Genomic DNA, 15,765 nt, shown 5'->3' on the forward strand with positions numbered 1-15,765 from the left:
AGGCTGGAGTATTATTGACGAGGACCACTTTAAAAGATCACAAGAAAGTCTCACTGTTTAAATATTAGGACAAGAGATATGACACCGTTCTTACAGGAATGTTAAAGATTTGATCAACTCTACTTAAACACCAAGAATCACAGCATTGACCTTTTTTAAAACAATAAGAATATTCCTAAGCATGCATAAGCAACATCTTTCATGTCAAATGATCTCTACAGTTTGAAGAACCTCACAAATATTATGCACAACTACAAGGTAAGTTTATGTTATAAAGCTCCACAAAAACAAGATGTCAAAAAATATCTTGTGGGAATTTGACGCTTTCCATTCAGGTTCAATACATCTCCACAAGTAAGTCACATTAAAAAGCCTGTTGTTCATGTTTTCCCCTCCTTCCTGACTGCTCAGTCATCTCATCGCTATTATTCAACATCCTGGTGATAATCCAAAAAGCACACTGTGTCTCCAAACAGTAGACTGAAAGCAAAAAAAGAAGAAAAAAACCCTGTTTTTTGGTTTATTTACGAATGTGTCGTCATTTTCACTTCATAAAACCAAGCAACATATCGCAATTAATCACCTTAGACTGACTCAAGACAGCTCATTAAGAAGTGAGAGAGAGAAACAATCTTCTCCAAGAAGATAAGCAGAAAAGGAAGAATGACTCGTCAGCGCCACCAAAGATTCATCAGCAGCCGGAACCGACAAGTCCGACGACGGACGGAGAGAAAATTGATGAGCATTCAAAGTTCCAACTTTGTTCAGCCTAATGACAAACTCCAACTTCTAAGAGGCTTGCAAATGTTTGCATTTATCCTCTAAAATGGTGCAAAAGACAATAAAATGAAAAAAGACTGAATATTTCATGCATTCAAGGATAATATGGGGAAATCATCATTGTCACCTCAGCTTAGTAAATAATGAGATTCTCTCAGTAAGTGAAAAAATACCTTGTTTTCATTGCATCACAGTGTTATATGTGAATCATGATCCAATTGATTTCATTAACACAACTATACGCCTCTAGCTCATAGTTTTAAGATAAGCATCACCTTAAAGGGCAACAAATCTAATCTTCTATCAAAGCAGAAAGATACTAAAAATATTTTGAGATAAAAACCCTTTGAGTCATGGCCACTAAAATAAAACAGCGCTACAATATTAAACAAGAATCATGTAACGGCTCTGTCTGGAACTGTGATTATAGGAACACAGTAGTCTTCTTTCAGCCAGCTGATCGGCAGTGGAAGCAACAGGCGAGGGAGGGGCAGAGCTACAAGCAGAGCTTGAAGAAATTCCTCCAGCCATGTTGGCACTCTTTGTATTTCTAAGGTCTTTAAATGGTTGAAATCATAAAACAGAAATGTTTTAATTAAACTTTTTGAAATAATACTGACGTCACTGATCATTTCCACTGAACCCCCCCCCCAAAAAAAACAATCCAGCAGCTCTTTCTATTATTCATATTCATTTGACTTTTTTATATATGACTGGTGTCTTTGTCAGGGTTATCAGGGAACTATAAAACGCTAATGAATTTACCTAAAAAGTATTTTCAAAGATCCGAGGAAAAATAACTTTAACTACAAGTCTGCACTGTTCCAAGACCCTAATAGTCTAATATAAAATCAAAGCATCACCAGGTGTTCACTGATCACATGGCGGAAAGGACCAGCTGCCAAAACTCTGAACAAAGCAGGAAATACCATTCACACCAGGGTAGAGGGAGTCTGCTCTCTAATAACAACGTGGCTTCACTTCTGTCCTCTTATCTCACTTCCTAAAGAACACATCCTAATTCGTTCTGTTCTCATCGTCTTCTCGTATGTCAGACTTTCTCAGCACGAGAGGACGACAAAAATGAAAAGGAGGGAAGAGGTAAACAGACATTTATGAAAGTAATCAATTAAATTTAACAGTATAATCTCATAGTTTCTTACAGAAAAATACAGACATGTTCTATCGTTTTTTACAAGCGGAACAATGCATAGCAAAATCAAGTGAACAAAAACAAAAAGTCTAATTTTCCATCACCTAAAGCAATAATAAAGAAGCTCTATGTGAAAAATACTAAAGGCAAAAACTAAGTAGGTCCAATGATCATTATTGCCTGCATTAGCAACATTAATTTGAACTTGAAGTTTTGTTTTGTGACTAATTAGGCAAATTGTGGTTGAATGTCAACCCCTTGTTTTTACAGCCCAAATTTTCAGATTGATTTTGAGATTTCCGGACCTCAAGGAGTACTTGCTGGAAAATCCACTTCCAGGAAGAGATGCGGCAACATTAAATAAATTTATAAATGATCCCTCGCTGTAGAATAATGGGCTTCAAACTGTTTACTAATGTTCTTTTAACATTTCAAAATAGACCGATAGTAGAAGTTACTTCTCTGATTCTCTGAGATTAGACCTGATGCCACGCCCACGCCCACGCCCACATGCACGCACACACACACACATCCATAGCTCTGTTTTAGAGAGGTGGCCACATTGTTCATGTAATTATTGTGAAATTTATTTCCATGTAGAATCTTTAAAATCTTAAACTCCCTATGTAATCATGCTATGAGACAGCTTTTAAATTAGTACACCTTGGAAGAAATATTAGTTACATCACAAAAAGGAACTGGAAATCTGCTGACTTGTGGCTCTTCATCCACCAGATTTTTTATTTTCAGCCATTTTCACCCATTCTTCTAAAATAAAACTTTTGAGTGTGCTTTGCCGTCGTCACCCACCTCCTTGACCTCCAGCAGCTGTCCTGGATACTGACTCCTGGACCGGCGAGCTGCAGCTGGGGACTTGTGGTGGGTGATGGTGACGATGTTGCTGGGCGCGGCCGAGTGGCCCTGGTGCCTCTGGGAGCTCGGGGATGAAGATGGAGTTAGGTGTGGGAGGAGGGAGAAGCTACGTGTCCGACCAGATGATGAGGAGCCCTGGGCGAGGAGGAAGAGGAGGCGGGAGACGGCACAGGAAAGGAGAGTGTGAGTCATGTAGGAATTTATGTGCCAGGAAGTTTTGAATAAATTTAAAGTTTGCTTCAGGTCCAGTTTGTCCTGGAAGCCTAAAGTTTTTCAACATACAACAAAAAAAAACATGGAAAAGCATCTCTACTCATATTTCTACTTGAACAAACTTTTCACTTAGTAATTAATATTTTGGGGATTAAAAACACAAACTTTTTTTTTCAAATAAGTAAAAAGTATGGCCAAAGCTCGTTCATGTGAAAAGTTTGATTTGGTAACAATCATCTTAATTCCCTTTGGTATGGCAGAGGGGAAACATGGATGATGGGATGTTGTGAGGGGATTTTCCATATGATCAGTCAGACTGAAGCCTGTGAAAAAGCACAACTTTTCATTAAATGAATCAATAGCAATGGTCCCTACACGTAGACTAACGTACACTCTTAAGTGTTGTAGTCAAGACCACCTAACCTGAGACCGAGACAAGACCAAGACCAGAGTGTATTGAGACCAAGTCAACGCCAAGACCGAGGGAAACAGATGCATGATTATATAACTGTACTTCTTTGGAAAGCATAAGTAGAGCCTCCTGCACAACCAACAAGAATGTAGCAAGTGGTATATGAATGGTAAGTCAACAACACTGTAAGGCGCATACAGCAGTAAGACCAGCTGACCAAATGTGCTGGAGCTCCTCTTGGGTTGCTAGGTGATGAGCTCTGCTCTGCTGGTGTTGCGAGGTAACAGGCTGGATGTCGCAGGAGTTGCTTGTTGAGAGTCAGAGTTGTGACATTACATTCAGGAGGATTTTGAAACGGATCATTTTCCAGACACTAAAATCACAGTGACTTGTTTTTAGAAGCAGCAGAGACCCAAATGGAAGTACGAAAATGTGCAAAATACATTAAGACACAAACAATAAGGACAATTTGTAAAAAAAATAAATAAATTCTGCGTGAGGAAGCCAGCAAACTGTGCTGCATCTCATTTACATTCAGTCCTTGTGTCCTCATCATGCTCAAAGTGTCAGGTGACAGTCGATGGGAAAACTTCCCTTTTAACAGGAAGAGACGAGGAAAACCACCAAACCAGAACAGCAAAACTGAGTTTGTACCACATACTCTTTGTTCCAACATACAAATCCAGTATTTGTTGTCCTTACTGATCTGTTTTTTGTAATTATTTACAACGAGGCGCTATGCAAACGCGTAGTCTGGCTTTTTTTCCGTCTCTCTCTGCAGTAAAGTCACATCACATCCTTCATGCTGACGCCTCAGCCTCTTCCCCTCTTGAATCCTCAGTTGGCTGACCTCTGTGCTCACACAGGCAGCAAAAGTCAGATCGCTATCTTGTCTGCTCTTTCTTTACTGTCCATTAGTTTAAAGCAGCACACCGAGAGCAAGGCACCATAGATTTATCCCTCAGAGGAGCACAGAGGGTCTGGTCACTGCAGCGGTGAAAAACACCACTGATCAAATTAACAACTCCCCCCCAGAGCACCCTGACTGGGAGGGAAAACAACAAGCCTTTGTTTTGAAGAGGAGCCGCTTGCTCTTAAGAAAAACCGGCAGATCAAACAAGAACACATGGTCAGTACAAACAGTGTCCTCCATATTTATGGGCATTTCTGGTAACGAGTAAAGAAACATTTAAAATAGCGTCAGTTTTTATTACAGCCGGACAGGAATTATTTTAATCATATAAAGATTGAAAAGAGCTGTAAAACTTACAAGCCTGTAAGAAAAAAGTCAACTTGTTTACATACCATGTTGCCAGAAGTATTCACTCACCCCTCAGAATAATTTAATTCAGATGTTTGGATCACTCCCATCACCATATGTGTATAAAATCCAGGCATGCTTCGACAAAAACTTATTCAAGAATGGGTCGCTGAGTACTTTAGTTAAATCCAGTGTGGAACCATGATAAGATAGGTCAGCCGTGCGATAAGTCTGATTCAAAATGTCCACCTTTTAGTGGCTTATAGCAAAGTATGCCAGGTAGCTGAGTGGATGCAGAACAAGCCAGCTTTCAACATCTGCAGCACTCCAAAATTAGGCAACCTTCAAATTAGCAGAGAAACAGCGCATAGGGAGCTTTATTTAATAGTTTCTAAGTCAAGCAGCTGCATCCAAACCTCTCATCACCGAGGGGACGGCGAAGAGTTGAAAACCCACCACTGCTGGACTCTAGAGCAGTGGATTCATGCTCTCTGGAGGGACAAATCATCCTTCGCTTTCTGGCAAATAAACAGAGGAGTCTGGGTAAAGCAGTTGCCACGGGAACGACATTTGCCTGACTGCTTTGTGTCAGTTTTAAGTTTGGTCCAGAGGGATAAAATGCTCAGCACCAAAGAGCGGGTCTTGTTTTCAAGAGTTGGATTAGGTCTCTTGTTTCCAGAGAAAGGAATCCTTAATGCTTTATTATGCCCAGTGTTTTTTGGACAATTTCATGCTCTTAACTTTGCAGGAACAATTTGAGAATGCTCTCTTCCTGTTCCAACATGGCTGCACATCGCTGCAGGAAGGAAGGTCAATAACGGCATGGAGAAGTGAGTTTGGTTTGGAAGAACTTGACTGGCCGGCTCTCAAAAATCAAAACCGTTCTTCCCGTCCAACATCAGTCTCAAACACACTTGCGGAAATATGTTTGAAAAATCTAAAAACTATAAATAATGTGTAAACAAAACATTTATTTAAGATTATTGTTTACTTTTGAAGTCAGAGTTTCAAGGAACTTTTGATGCATGATTTTCCATCCTCACAGACCCGTTTCTTTTAGCTGCTTTTCAAAATGGAAGAGAAGAAAACATTTAAGCAAGCCAATTTAGAGAGAGAACAAAAACTGCATCAAAGTAGAAATTGGCTCTGATTTCCTTAATTTTGGGATATTGGTGATCAGCCGATACATAAGAAACCGGTTTTACCCACTACTGCAACGGTCTGAAAATCAGCCACTGTCACATTTTGCTCTGAGGGCTGACTGACAGGAAAAAAAAGTATTGGCCAAAATCAAAATCAGGTCAGGCTTTTTAAGGATCAGTGATCAGTCAGAAAACTGCAATTGATGCGCCGTCACCGAACAACATCATCAACAACATACCAATCGATTATTTGGAAATCATACCAGAAAAAAAGCCTTTTATCCTATTATAACAAACAAAAACTTGGAGTAAGCAAAACACTGATGGGACTTTAGCTTAATCTGTGCTTTCTTGGCAGTATAACGATTAAAAATGTGTTCTAATGAACACAGCGATGGCTCACCACAAATAAAAAATTTCATAAAATTTTTAAAAAAAGAAAATGGACCTTCCCAAATCTCCAGACCTAAAACTTTTAGGAAGCCTCCTCAATGAGCTAAAGAGAACATAAGACCCAAACTTGTAACACGAAAGAGGAAACCAAAGTATAAACAGCAGGAGTACCAATTATTTCCTTTTCCCCTGATAACATTTTCAGTTTAGGGTCATGCTCCTCCCGTTAAAAGATACTTTACATTTGAAAGTATATGTGTTTAATTGGTCACATGCCTATTTTAGTTTCTTCACATGACAAAAAAATAAACAAGACTATTTTATAATTGTGGGTACGCATTTCTTTGGATTACACTCGATGGTATGAAGGAAATCCTCTAAGAACTGTGAAAGAAGAGCTGAAAGAGGAGATAAAAACTTTCAACACGTGAGGACTGACACTCGTTGAAGTTTTTCCCTCCAACTATGTGTATGTGGGAGAGCAGATCATAGAAAAGGAAAGAAGGAACTAAACTCGATATAACCTCAGTCATTAAATTGAGGAATAACTGCAGCTCTTCTTACAGTCACGATGCTTACACACTGAAATTAAGAATATAACAACAATGACCCTCTGCAACTTTGGCTTCCTGATTATTCTCCATCAGTTTCAGCTTCCAGTAAATAAAGTATAAATTTTAATCACCTCACAGGTGTGCCGCCGTCAGACGACGGTGGGCAGATTGCTCCCCTGAGTGAGGCGGTAAACAGTCGGATGCAGACGTCTCCTTTTCTGCACCACAGGAAAAAACTAATTGCTCACATTTACTTATTAAGCAATAACTTAGCCCAGAGGTTTAAATATAGTTTGATTTTACTTTCTCTTTTAATAGTCCAATGTTCTTTTCCATTAGTGGAATTAACAATCGAAGAAAGTGTTTAATCGTGAATATTACAGCTTTCATTTTATTTCCTCAGTTGGAATGTTTCACCCAAAGTGTGACTGAGCATGTCATAAGTTGAGAATAATCAAACTTCTGGGTAGAAGTTGCAGCAACAACTGAACCTCGTTAAAGTAGGTAATGACCAAGACATGAATTTATTCAAGTAATTTGATTCAAAAGGTGAAACCGCTATGAATTCATTACACAAATAAACTCATTACTGCATGTGGTGATAAGAATTTGCAGCTAATGGAGCCTCAACATTCAGTTACTCAGAAAATATAATAAAAAATAAATTTTGATCAGAGAAATGTTGTGGTCTAAACCAGTAGTCCCCAACCACCCGGCCGCGTTTTATGCATTAGAATCTGGAGGATCTTTTATTTTTAAAATCCTATAACCGGATTCTCAAGGTTACGTCTTGCGCGCCAACATTGAGCCCACAAGCAGCAAAATGAGTAAGAAACAGATCAGATGTCTTTGGAAAGTTTCTTTGCGAAGGGAAAAGGCCCAGAGAAGAGACAGGAGGATGGATTTATCCCGGTAGGTGATTCCCACATTCCAAGCTCTGCACGATATGGTGACCGGATGTTAATGAGGCAATGAAGCTTCAAACTGCTTCGCCACTAGAGACCAACCACCCTGTGCATAAGCAACACTTCTGGTGTCATTGTCTCTCTTCACTCCCAGATGGGACCGTCTGGTTGCAGAGAAACAAGCTCAGGGCTCCCGTTAGTCGTTAGTTAAAATTTTCGCGAAAGTAAAATGTTCGTTTTTGTGGCGCATCTGTATCTTATTTTGAAGGAATATGTAAACGTTACCATAGCGACCAGCGTCAGAGAGCGTTAGGGCAGCGGTGGAGACGAGATGAGAGGAGTGGAGCTTGTGAGTTTTAGATCTGGTTCACACGGCACGATTTAAGGATTGTCGGCCGATTTTCCAAACCTCTGTGACCACAGAGCCGATAAAAGTCCAACAGGTTCGGTCGGTTCGTGAGTCCAGCCACACGGCAGGAGCAACACGCCACAGAACCGATTCCACTCACGAACATCCCGATTCCAGAAGAAAATCCAGTAAAACCTCCCAACATACCAAACGTGAATTTATAATAATCAAACCCGGACTACGATGTAGAAGCAGCAGTGATAGTTTGTGGACTATCACTAAAGAAAAGGCATTGGATAAAAGATGGCGGGAGCAGCCGCTCTATGATTTGGAAGTGAGTTATGTTTGTTCGTAGTTAACATTTTTAACTGAATAGACATAACCACATATAATAAACATATATAAAGATGACCTTTACATATAGTAATAAAGATTTCCACGTCACCTCCGATGCCCACCGGACTCTCAGTTGCGCCATGTCAACTGTTTGGGATTCACCTCGGTTCTTACGTCACCGCGTTTTCTGATTGGCTACGTGTCACATTCTACAGGCCGCGTTCCCAGTCGCTCCCAGTCAGGGAAAACCCCACAGGCTGCGTTCCCAGTCGCTCCCAGTCAGGGAAAACCCCACAGGCCGCGATAATTTGAATGATTTATCATGTGAACAAACTTATTCACGTGTGATTTTTTACTGCACTTCTTATGTAATGGAAACATTGTAATTGTGGAATTGTTGGGGGTTTTACATTATAGTGCAATAACAAAGTTTTGCACACATTTGTAATATCAACACTGCCGCTATGTCACAGAGGTCATCTTAATCAAAGACTGTAAAACTATTTATCTCGGGGTTGGCTGCCTTAACGTTCCCCTCGGTTACAAAACACATTTTAGTTTATATTTTTTGGTTGAGTAAAACAAGCTTCTTTTTATTTTGCGTAAGCGCAATTAAATCACTTTCTTTTCCAGACATCAAGTAACAGAAATTTGTGAACAATTCTTCATGGAGGAGAAGTATTTAGTTTCATTTAAAGTTATTTTATACCAAACTATTTTATTTTACTATATAAAGCCACAATTTTGTACAAGCATCAAAAAGTAAGGATGATGATTAATCCCTCAATTATTTTGCTCAGAAAAGCTTGAATGATAGTCCACCTTCATAAATGCAAAAAAGAAGAAATCTTAATATTTTAAACTGCAACATTACAACCATGCAAACAAAGTAAATTATTGACTCAAGGAGGCTAAATAAAATTGCACACCACACATATCAGATTTTAATTAGAGGATAATTTTGTTTATTTTTTTCCTCTACTTCCCAATTATCCACTAGTTGAACTAATAGTCAAACATCTGATAGCTTTTCTTTTTTTTTTTACATGAAATGCCTTGCTGCTGAAAATGTGCTAAACAAATAAAATTTGATTTGATTTGACTGATGAACACTCAGAGGGAGGAAAAAACGATTCCCTTTTCCTCGCAGTAAATAAATCCTGCCTCAGATTCTCTGCCAAACAGGTCTGTTATCAGAGAGTCAGCCGAGCCTCCGCTGACGGCTGCCTCATCAGCAGAGTAGATGTGATAACGATCTTAGTGGCACTGCAGCTCTGGGAAGGATTAGCCCACGGCGGCAGGTACCGTTGTGGCAGCTGCAGCCGTGGAAATGTCCCACAGTCACCTAACAGGAAGAAAACAGAAACCTTTCTCTGCCAGGGGGGAAAAAAACTGGCTCCCAACTCCATCCATTTCTCCTCGCTTATCTAATTTTCTTTCTTCTTTTGATTACTTTTCTCAGCACTGCTGCACAGAGTAATTTTACTTCTTCCCTCCTCCAGCTGTGGTGCAGTTCGGTGCGCTGACGAGGAACAATGGAGCCGCCAATGAGGCAGCATGGCGGGTCTGGAGTGTTAATTGCTTAATTGGCAGGTGATGAAAAAGAAAGCTTGAGTATGAAACTCACATCTTGTCCCCCTCCTGCTCGGTCAACACTCAGGTGTTCATCTGAGCTCTTCAGCTTCCTCACCTGACAGGAAATAAGAGAAAATGAAGGATTAACAGTTTTTACAAATGAAAGCTTTTCCACGTAATTCCTGAAAAAGTAACGACAATGAAATGATACAATACATTACCTTGCAGCAATATTTCTGACCAATTATCTTCAGAACATTTTATTATAATTTTATGTGAACACAATATCATGCATTCTCGAGAAGTGGATGGAAAATGATACACTGTTTTAAACATTTTTCAAAAATACAAATCTGACAGTATTTTAGGGCCATTGAAGATAGAAAAAAGTGGAGTAAATTTCTGCCAAATAAAAATGAAAATGTTTTTTACTCAAGTGCTTTTCTTTAAAATTTCTCAGATTATTCTAAAACCTTCTGAGTTTTTCTTGCAAATCTTTTGACTTTTCAAATTCATAAATTTCCTTGTTTTCTTTCTTTCTGGTTTACAAATTTATTTTTTTGCTTTCTTCCATTGCTCTAATATGCAGTCATAGAAAAGTGTGGCGTTCATTTGTATTATTCAACTCAATTTGTTTATAAATTACTAATTCACAACAGATTTAATTTCAAAGACACTCGGAATGTGCAAAGCTTCGCTAAGAAAAAGACAGGATTTCCCAAAATAACAGGTTCATCATACAAGAAGAAATAATTTATTCTATTTTATTTTATTTGAATGTTAAAATTAAAAAAAAATTATTTAGCAGATTATATTTTTCCCAATCCCAGTTACAGAGGTGACTCTGGTCTTTTCAGCATTTTGTTCCAGCTGCAGTTTACATAAAAATACACAAATAATTTCAAATCTCCAACCCAATAATGTCATAAAGTCACACTTAAAATGTCAGTGAACATCAGTGGAGTTAATAAACTAAGAAATATGCACTTCTGTTTTCTTGTGAAGAACTTTTAAAAGGTGTCTATAAAAAATAATTTGTTTTGAGAAAGAAATCTCTGCAGCAAGACTAGTAGAATTAAATATAACATTTTTAAAACTCTGGGTTTTGTAAATTCTGCATTTAAAAAAAACATGTTTTAGTTTTTCTCTGAAATTTACTTCTGCTTCTAAAGGCCGAACTCAGCCGTCCATGGTGTCAGGGATGAGTCATGCTTTTTCATATGAGGAAAGTCAAACTTTAATACCAAAAGTTTGAAAAATAAAGAATAAACTTCAGGATATTTCTCACTTCCATGCACTGCTGATTTCCACACAGTCACCACCGGCAGTGGAGCTCCAGCAGGAGCTCAATAACAAAGTTTCAGTCTCCATTGGATCAGTCGAATGAGGAAACAGCCGACAGAGAGACTGTTAGCACACAAATATCTGAGGAACATCATGCACCATATTAAAGATGTTCATGCTGATTTATTAACCCATGAAGCCTTATATTTTTTTTAAAAACTGTAATTCCCCAACCAGTGAAGCCTCATTTACCCACAAAGCAATGAAAAAAGTTAATCAGCTATGAAAAAAATAATAGCGTATTTTATTTTAAGTAATCAAACTCTCTATATAAGCTTCTAAAATATCTCCACTGGTATTTTCGACCATCTTTTTTTCTTGAGCTTCAAGTCTTTGAGGTTGGAAAGCCTCCATGCAATCACCCTAATCTTTAGCTCCCTCCCTGGATTCTCTGTCAACTTTGAACCAAGATCTGCCAGGCGTATGAATAATTTGGGGTTTAAATGAGCAACCAAATATCAAATATGTTCTTTTTTTAATCAATATATTAAAATAAAAACACTTATTTAAAAAAAAATAACTGTGATATACTCTGAAGAGGTGAAGTTAGATCATGTTGTGCATTTTTAAATATTTGTGTAAATGCTTTTAAATATTTTCACAAATAATTAAATATTTACTTGTGCAAATATTTTTATTTACACAAATATTTACTTGTGCAAATATTTTTATTTACACAAATAAAAATATTTTACACAGATATTTTTTTGGTAATATTTTTGTGACTCTATTCTATGATAGAATATCTATTCTAGGTTACCATATTTTGGTAATCTCTCTTATCAGAAATATTAGATTATTTTATATAAGAGGAAGTAAATTTTTTTATATATATATAATTTTCCTGCCATAATTCATTTCATTTTTAAAAAATCTAATCATGTTTCTCATTTGCTTATGGTGAGAAAGTCAGCAGCACATAATAAATTTGGAAGCATTATTGCGCTTGCTGTCTGTCTTGGCATTTCTCTGGACAACTTTCACTGTTGTCTGCAGCTGCACATTAGCTTGCTCTGATTAGCAGAAACACTGAAAGGAGCAAAGAGAGAAGCTGTGGTGAAGCTTTGCTTTTACTACTTAAACATATTTCAACATTGTGAAAGGTAGTTGATTTATTCTAGGATACAAAAACATTTGCTGCCCATCAGAAAAACTGAATAGAATTTGATATTTAAAATCTCGAGGGTTGTGTGTTTAAGCTTTGTGCTCATTATGTATGATCTATGTTTATAAAAACTAAAAGAGTAAAACTAGAAACAAGAGTAAAACTAAATCCAGAGTTATCAGAGTGTTTCCAAGCTTTTTGGACATAATGAGGACAGCAGTTTGTGTTTGTAGCTTTATGGTAGGAAAACAGTGATATTAAAAAAAAAAAGAATCGCCCAGATAAATGTCAAGACTCTCCGCCTTTTCTCTTCCCGATGAACAGAAGCTCAGAATTTGAACCAACCAGCATCTAGTAAATAACTCTGTGATGTACTGTGAGGAGTGTAGAATGTGGTTTCTACCTTGGCGCTGCTGTCAGAGTGGCGTCTGGCACAAGCTTGGAGCTGATTGATCCAAAACTGCTGCTCCTTAGTGTCAGACGCTGCAAAATGCACAGAGAGACAACATTACTGCAACTCATCCTGAACACTCAGGGCATTAGGAATCCTTTATTAACCCTTATGCGAGTTCACATGGAGGTCGGCGTGTAGCAGTAAGGAAGTCATCTTCCTTAAGATGGGCGCCACTCGCTTTTTATTGCCGTTCCAGTTGCAACCGTTTAACTTTTAAATTGAATAGAGTCTTAAACAGCAGCAAAAGCAGCAACATTCTTCCACTGACATGGTTGTTATTTTAAAGTAGAGACCTGGAACAACTTATACATGAAGGAGACCAAACTATATTCAGATTCACTGCATCAAGGCAACCTTAGTTTCGTCGCTAACTTATCTATCAAGATATCGTATATCCCTTCAAACAATCGAAATTGTTTCAATAATATGGCATGTACAAAAAATGTTTTCTCATGGCACAATGTGCTATAAATTGAGCCACTGGCTGCCATTTTGACTGTATTTGTGCACACACCTAAAATGCTAACTTTCACCTTCAGTTTATGACCTCACGTTGTAGCTCATAAATTGCAATACTGATATATAGGACAAATGTAAAAATATCTGTTATGGTCTAAACACAATTCTTCTGAAACTTATGATACACTAAATTCGCTGTCAACCCTCAGTACCCATGAGGTTCTTATTGAAGGTAAATATTTTAAAATAGTTGTTTGAAAATTCTGTCATTTTCCTTACATTTCAGAAATAAGTTATACTTTCTTTGGGTTTGCTGCAAAGAAACGTCCTGACAGGTGATCCTGATGAAGAGCTGTTCCTCTTTAGGACAAAATGTGGCACAAAACCTTCCTGTTCTCATTTTACTCACTAATTATTGGAGAGAAATGTCTTTGATAAGTGAAGTTCAAGCAGCAGGTTTGAAACCATAATAAATAACTGTTAATTAAAATCATATACAGCACAAACATTTTTATTTATGCCTTTCTTCCATGCAGAGTTCCCTGGAGTACGTCTTAATTTCAGACTTTCATGAAGGTCTTTCCAGGGTTTTCTCTGGTCTTCGGCAGCAGCCAAATCCAGTTTATTTTTAATCAGTTTAAATGTTTTAGCTTTTGAGCTTAAATCAAATGTGCTGAATTGGGGCTTAGTCAGAAACAGACATGAAAGCAAGAAATGCAAAAGTCCTTCGGGGAGTTTATGACAGATTTTCAGATGACGTGTGCAGCTGTGAGCCACATTAAAAACCATCTACATGCACTGACTTCATAGATGATGTCAAAATTATGCTAAATTACTAGATTGTCTACCTACCCATCTCTCAGTCTATTCATCCATTTGTCCATCCTCCATCCATCAGTGTGTGCATCCATCCTTCAATCTAACCTTTGATCCATTCATAGTCCTATCAGTCTGTTCACCATCTATCAACGCCTTCGTCTACTTAGTACAAATTACCTGTCAGCCAGCAATAAGTATCGTTAAGAACAAACACTACACTTGATCTCTCATCCCTGTAAAACTCATAAACAGAGGTTTAAACAGAAACCTGTTTGATCAGTTCAATACTTCTCCAACCTGGAGTCAATAATGACTCTTCAAGTCTAACAGGAAAAACTGAACACAAAGAGTTACAGAAAGTCGGATGCATCTTCAGTATTTATGACCTAACCCAAGAATTTAGACACATTGGCGGAGGATGCTTTGCTGCAAAGAGAAGTAATTTTGTAGCCGTCAGTCACTTTCAGTGCCGACTTTAAAATATCAACAAAGAGCCTCTGAGTGAAGAGGCATCTCTGCAAAAGAAAAGAAAAATGAGACAAGTGCACCAGGAAAGATGTTTTTCTCCCACTGAGAGTGGCTGCTCGGCTCTGCAGGAGAGCAGCTTTCGTACAGAAACACCTGCTCCGAGCCATCTTTCTGCAATAATATCCAGTAACAAGCTTCTGACTTTTTGTCTTGTTGTCATCATCCACAGGCGTCTCTCACTCTGAAGGCAACGCCTACCCTCTGAATCTCATCCAGAAAAACTTCTGCCTGTGATGTGCACAAGCTCTGCTGTAATTAGAAATAATTAGTCAGCTATAGAGAGGAGAGCAGCCTCCGGGTGCGCCTATGCTAATGTGCACCTGTTCATAAGGTGGCATACAGTACAGTGCAGAAATCATCCTCATTTCATTACATTATGCTCAGCCTCACTTCCACCTTTCCTACTCTGCAATATCACCAAATGCAATTTGGCTAAAAACAATGAAGCACCTCGGTTCTTCAGTCATGATATAAAAAGAAAACATTCCCTCCATCAAAGGTTCGATGGAGTATTAGGACCAGAAAATACTAAAATGAAAGTACTAGAATAAAGTTATATGAGAACATAGTCGTAACAATGTCTGAATAATGTCGTAAAATTTCAAGATTAAAGATATAGTAATACTAAGAGAATAAAGTTTAAACAGTACGAGAATAACGTTAAAAAATCATGAGAAAAAAGTTTTAATATTTCAAGAATAAAGTCATAATATTATAATTTTATTCAAGAATAAACATAATATAACTAATATTATAAAGCCATATTTATGACTTTATGTATAAAGTCAAAAATATGATATAGTCATACTTATACAAGACTTTATATAAATATATCATAAAGTTTATAATATATACATATATTTTATACTTATAAATATATTACAGGTCATATATATATAAGGCTATATATATGACTTTATTTATAAGTTATATTTATGTCATAATATTATGACTTTATTCTCGTAATTTTATAACTTCATTCTTGTATTTTTTTTTCATGAAAAAAAAAATATTTTATTTAATTTATTTTCTTATTGTGGTTGTAATGCTTCACTGTACAAGGGATTTAATGTCTTAGGAATTTAAAAAAAAATTTGTTCTTTACTTTGC

The 15,765-nt window shown here is 37.5% G+C and overlaps 1 protein-coding gene across 1 annotated transcript in view; it reads right to left on the reverse strand.

Annotated features, from left to right (window-relative positions):
• The window catches only part of osbpl10a (oxysterol binding protein-like 10a), an 86,159-nt gene that overhangs the window by 46,693 nt on the left and 23,701 nt on the right, over positions 1-15,765 (reverse strand). Inside the window, exons 3-5 of the mRNA XM_028035314.1 lie at positions 12,799-12,878; positions 9,999-10,061; positions 2,744-2,941 (exon numbers count right to left, since the gene is read on the reverse strand). Coding sequence (XP_027891115.1) covers positions 2,744-2,941; positions 9,999-10,061; positions 12,799-12,878 — 341 coding nt within the window. The remainder of the gene's footprint in view (positions 1-2,743; positions 2,942-9,998; positions 10,062-12,798; positions 12,879-15,765) is intronic.

Source organism: Xiphophorus couchianus, chromosome 13, assembly GCF_001444195.1.
Source record: "Xiphophorus couchianus chromosome 13, X_couchianus-1.0, whole genome shotgun sequence".
Taxonomy (NCBI): Eukaryota; Metazoa; Chordata; class Actinopteri; order Cyprinodontiformes; family Poeciliidae; genus Xiphophorus; species Xiphophorus couchianus.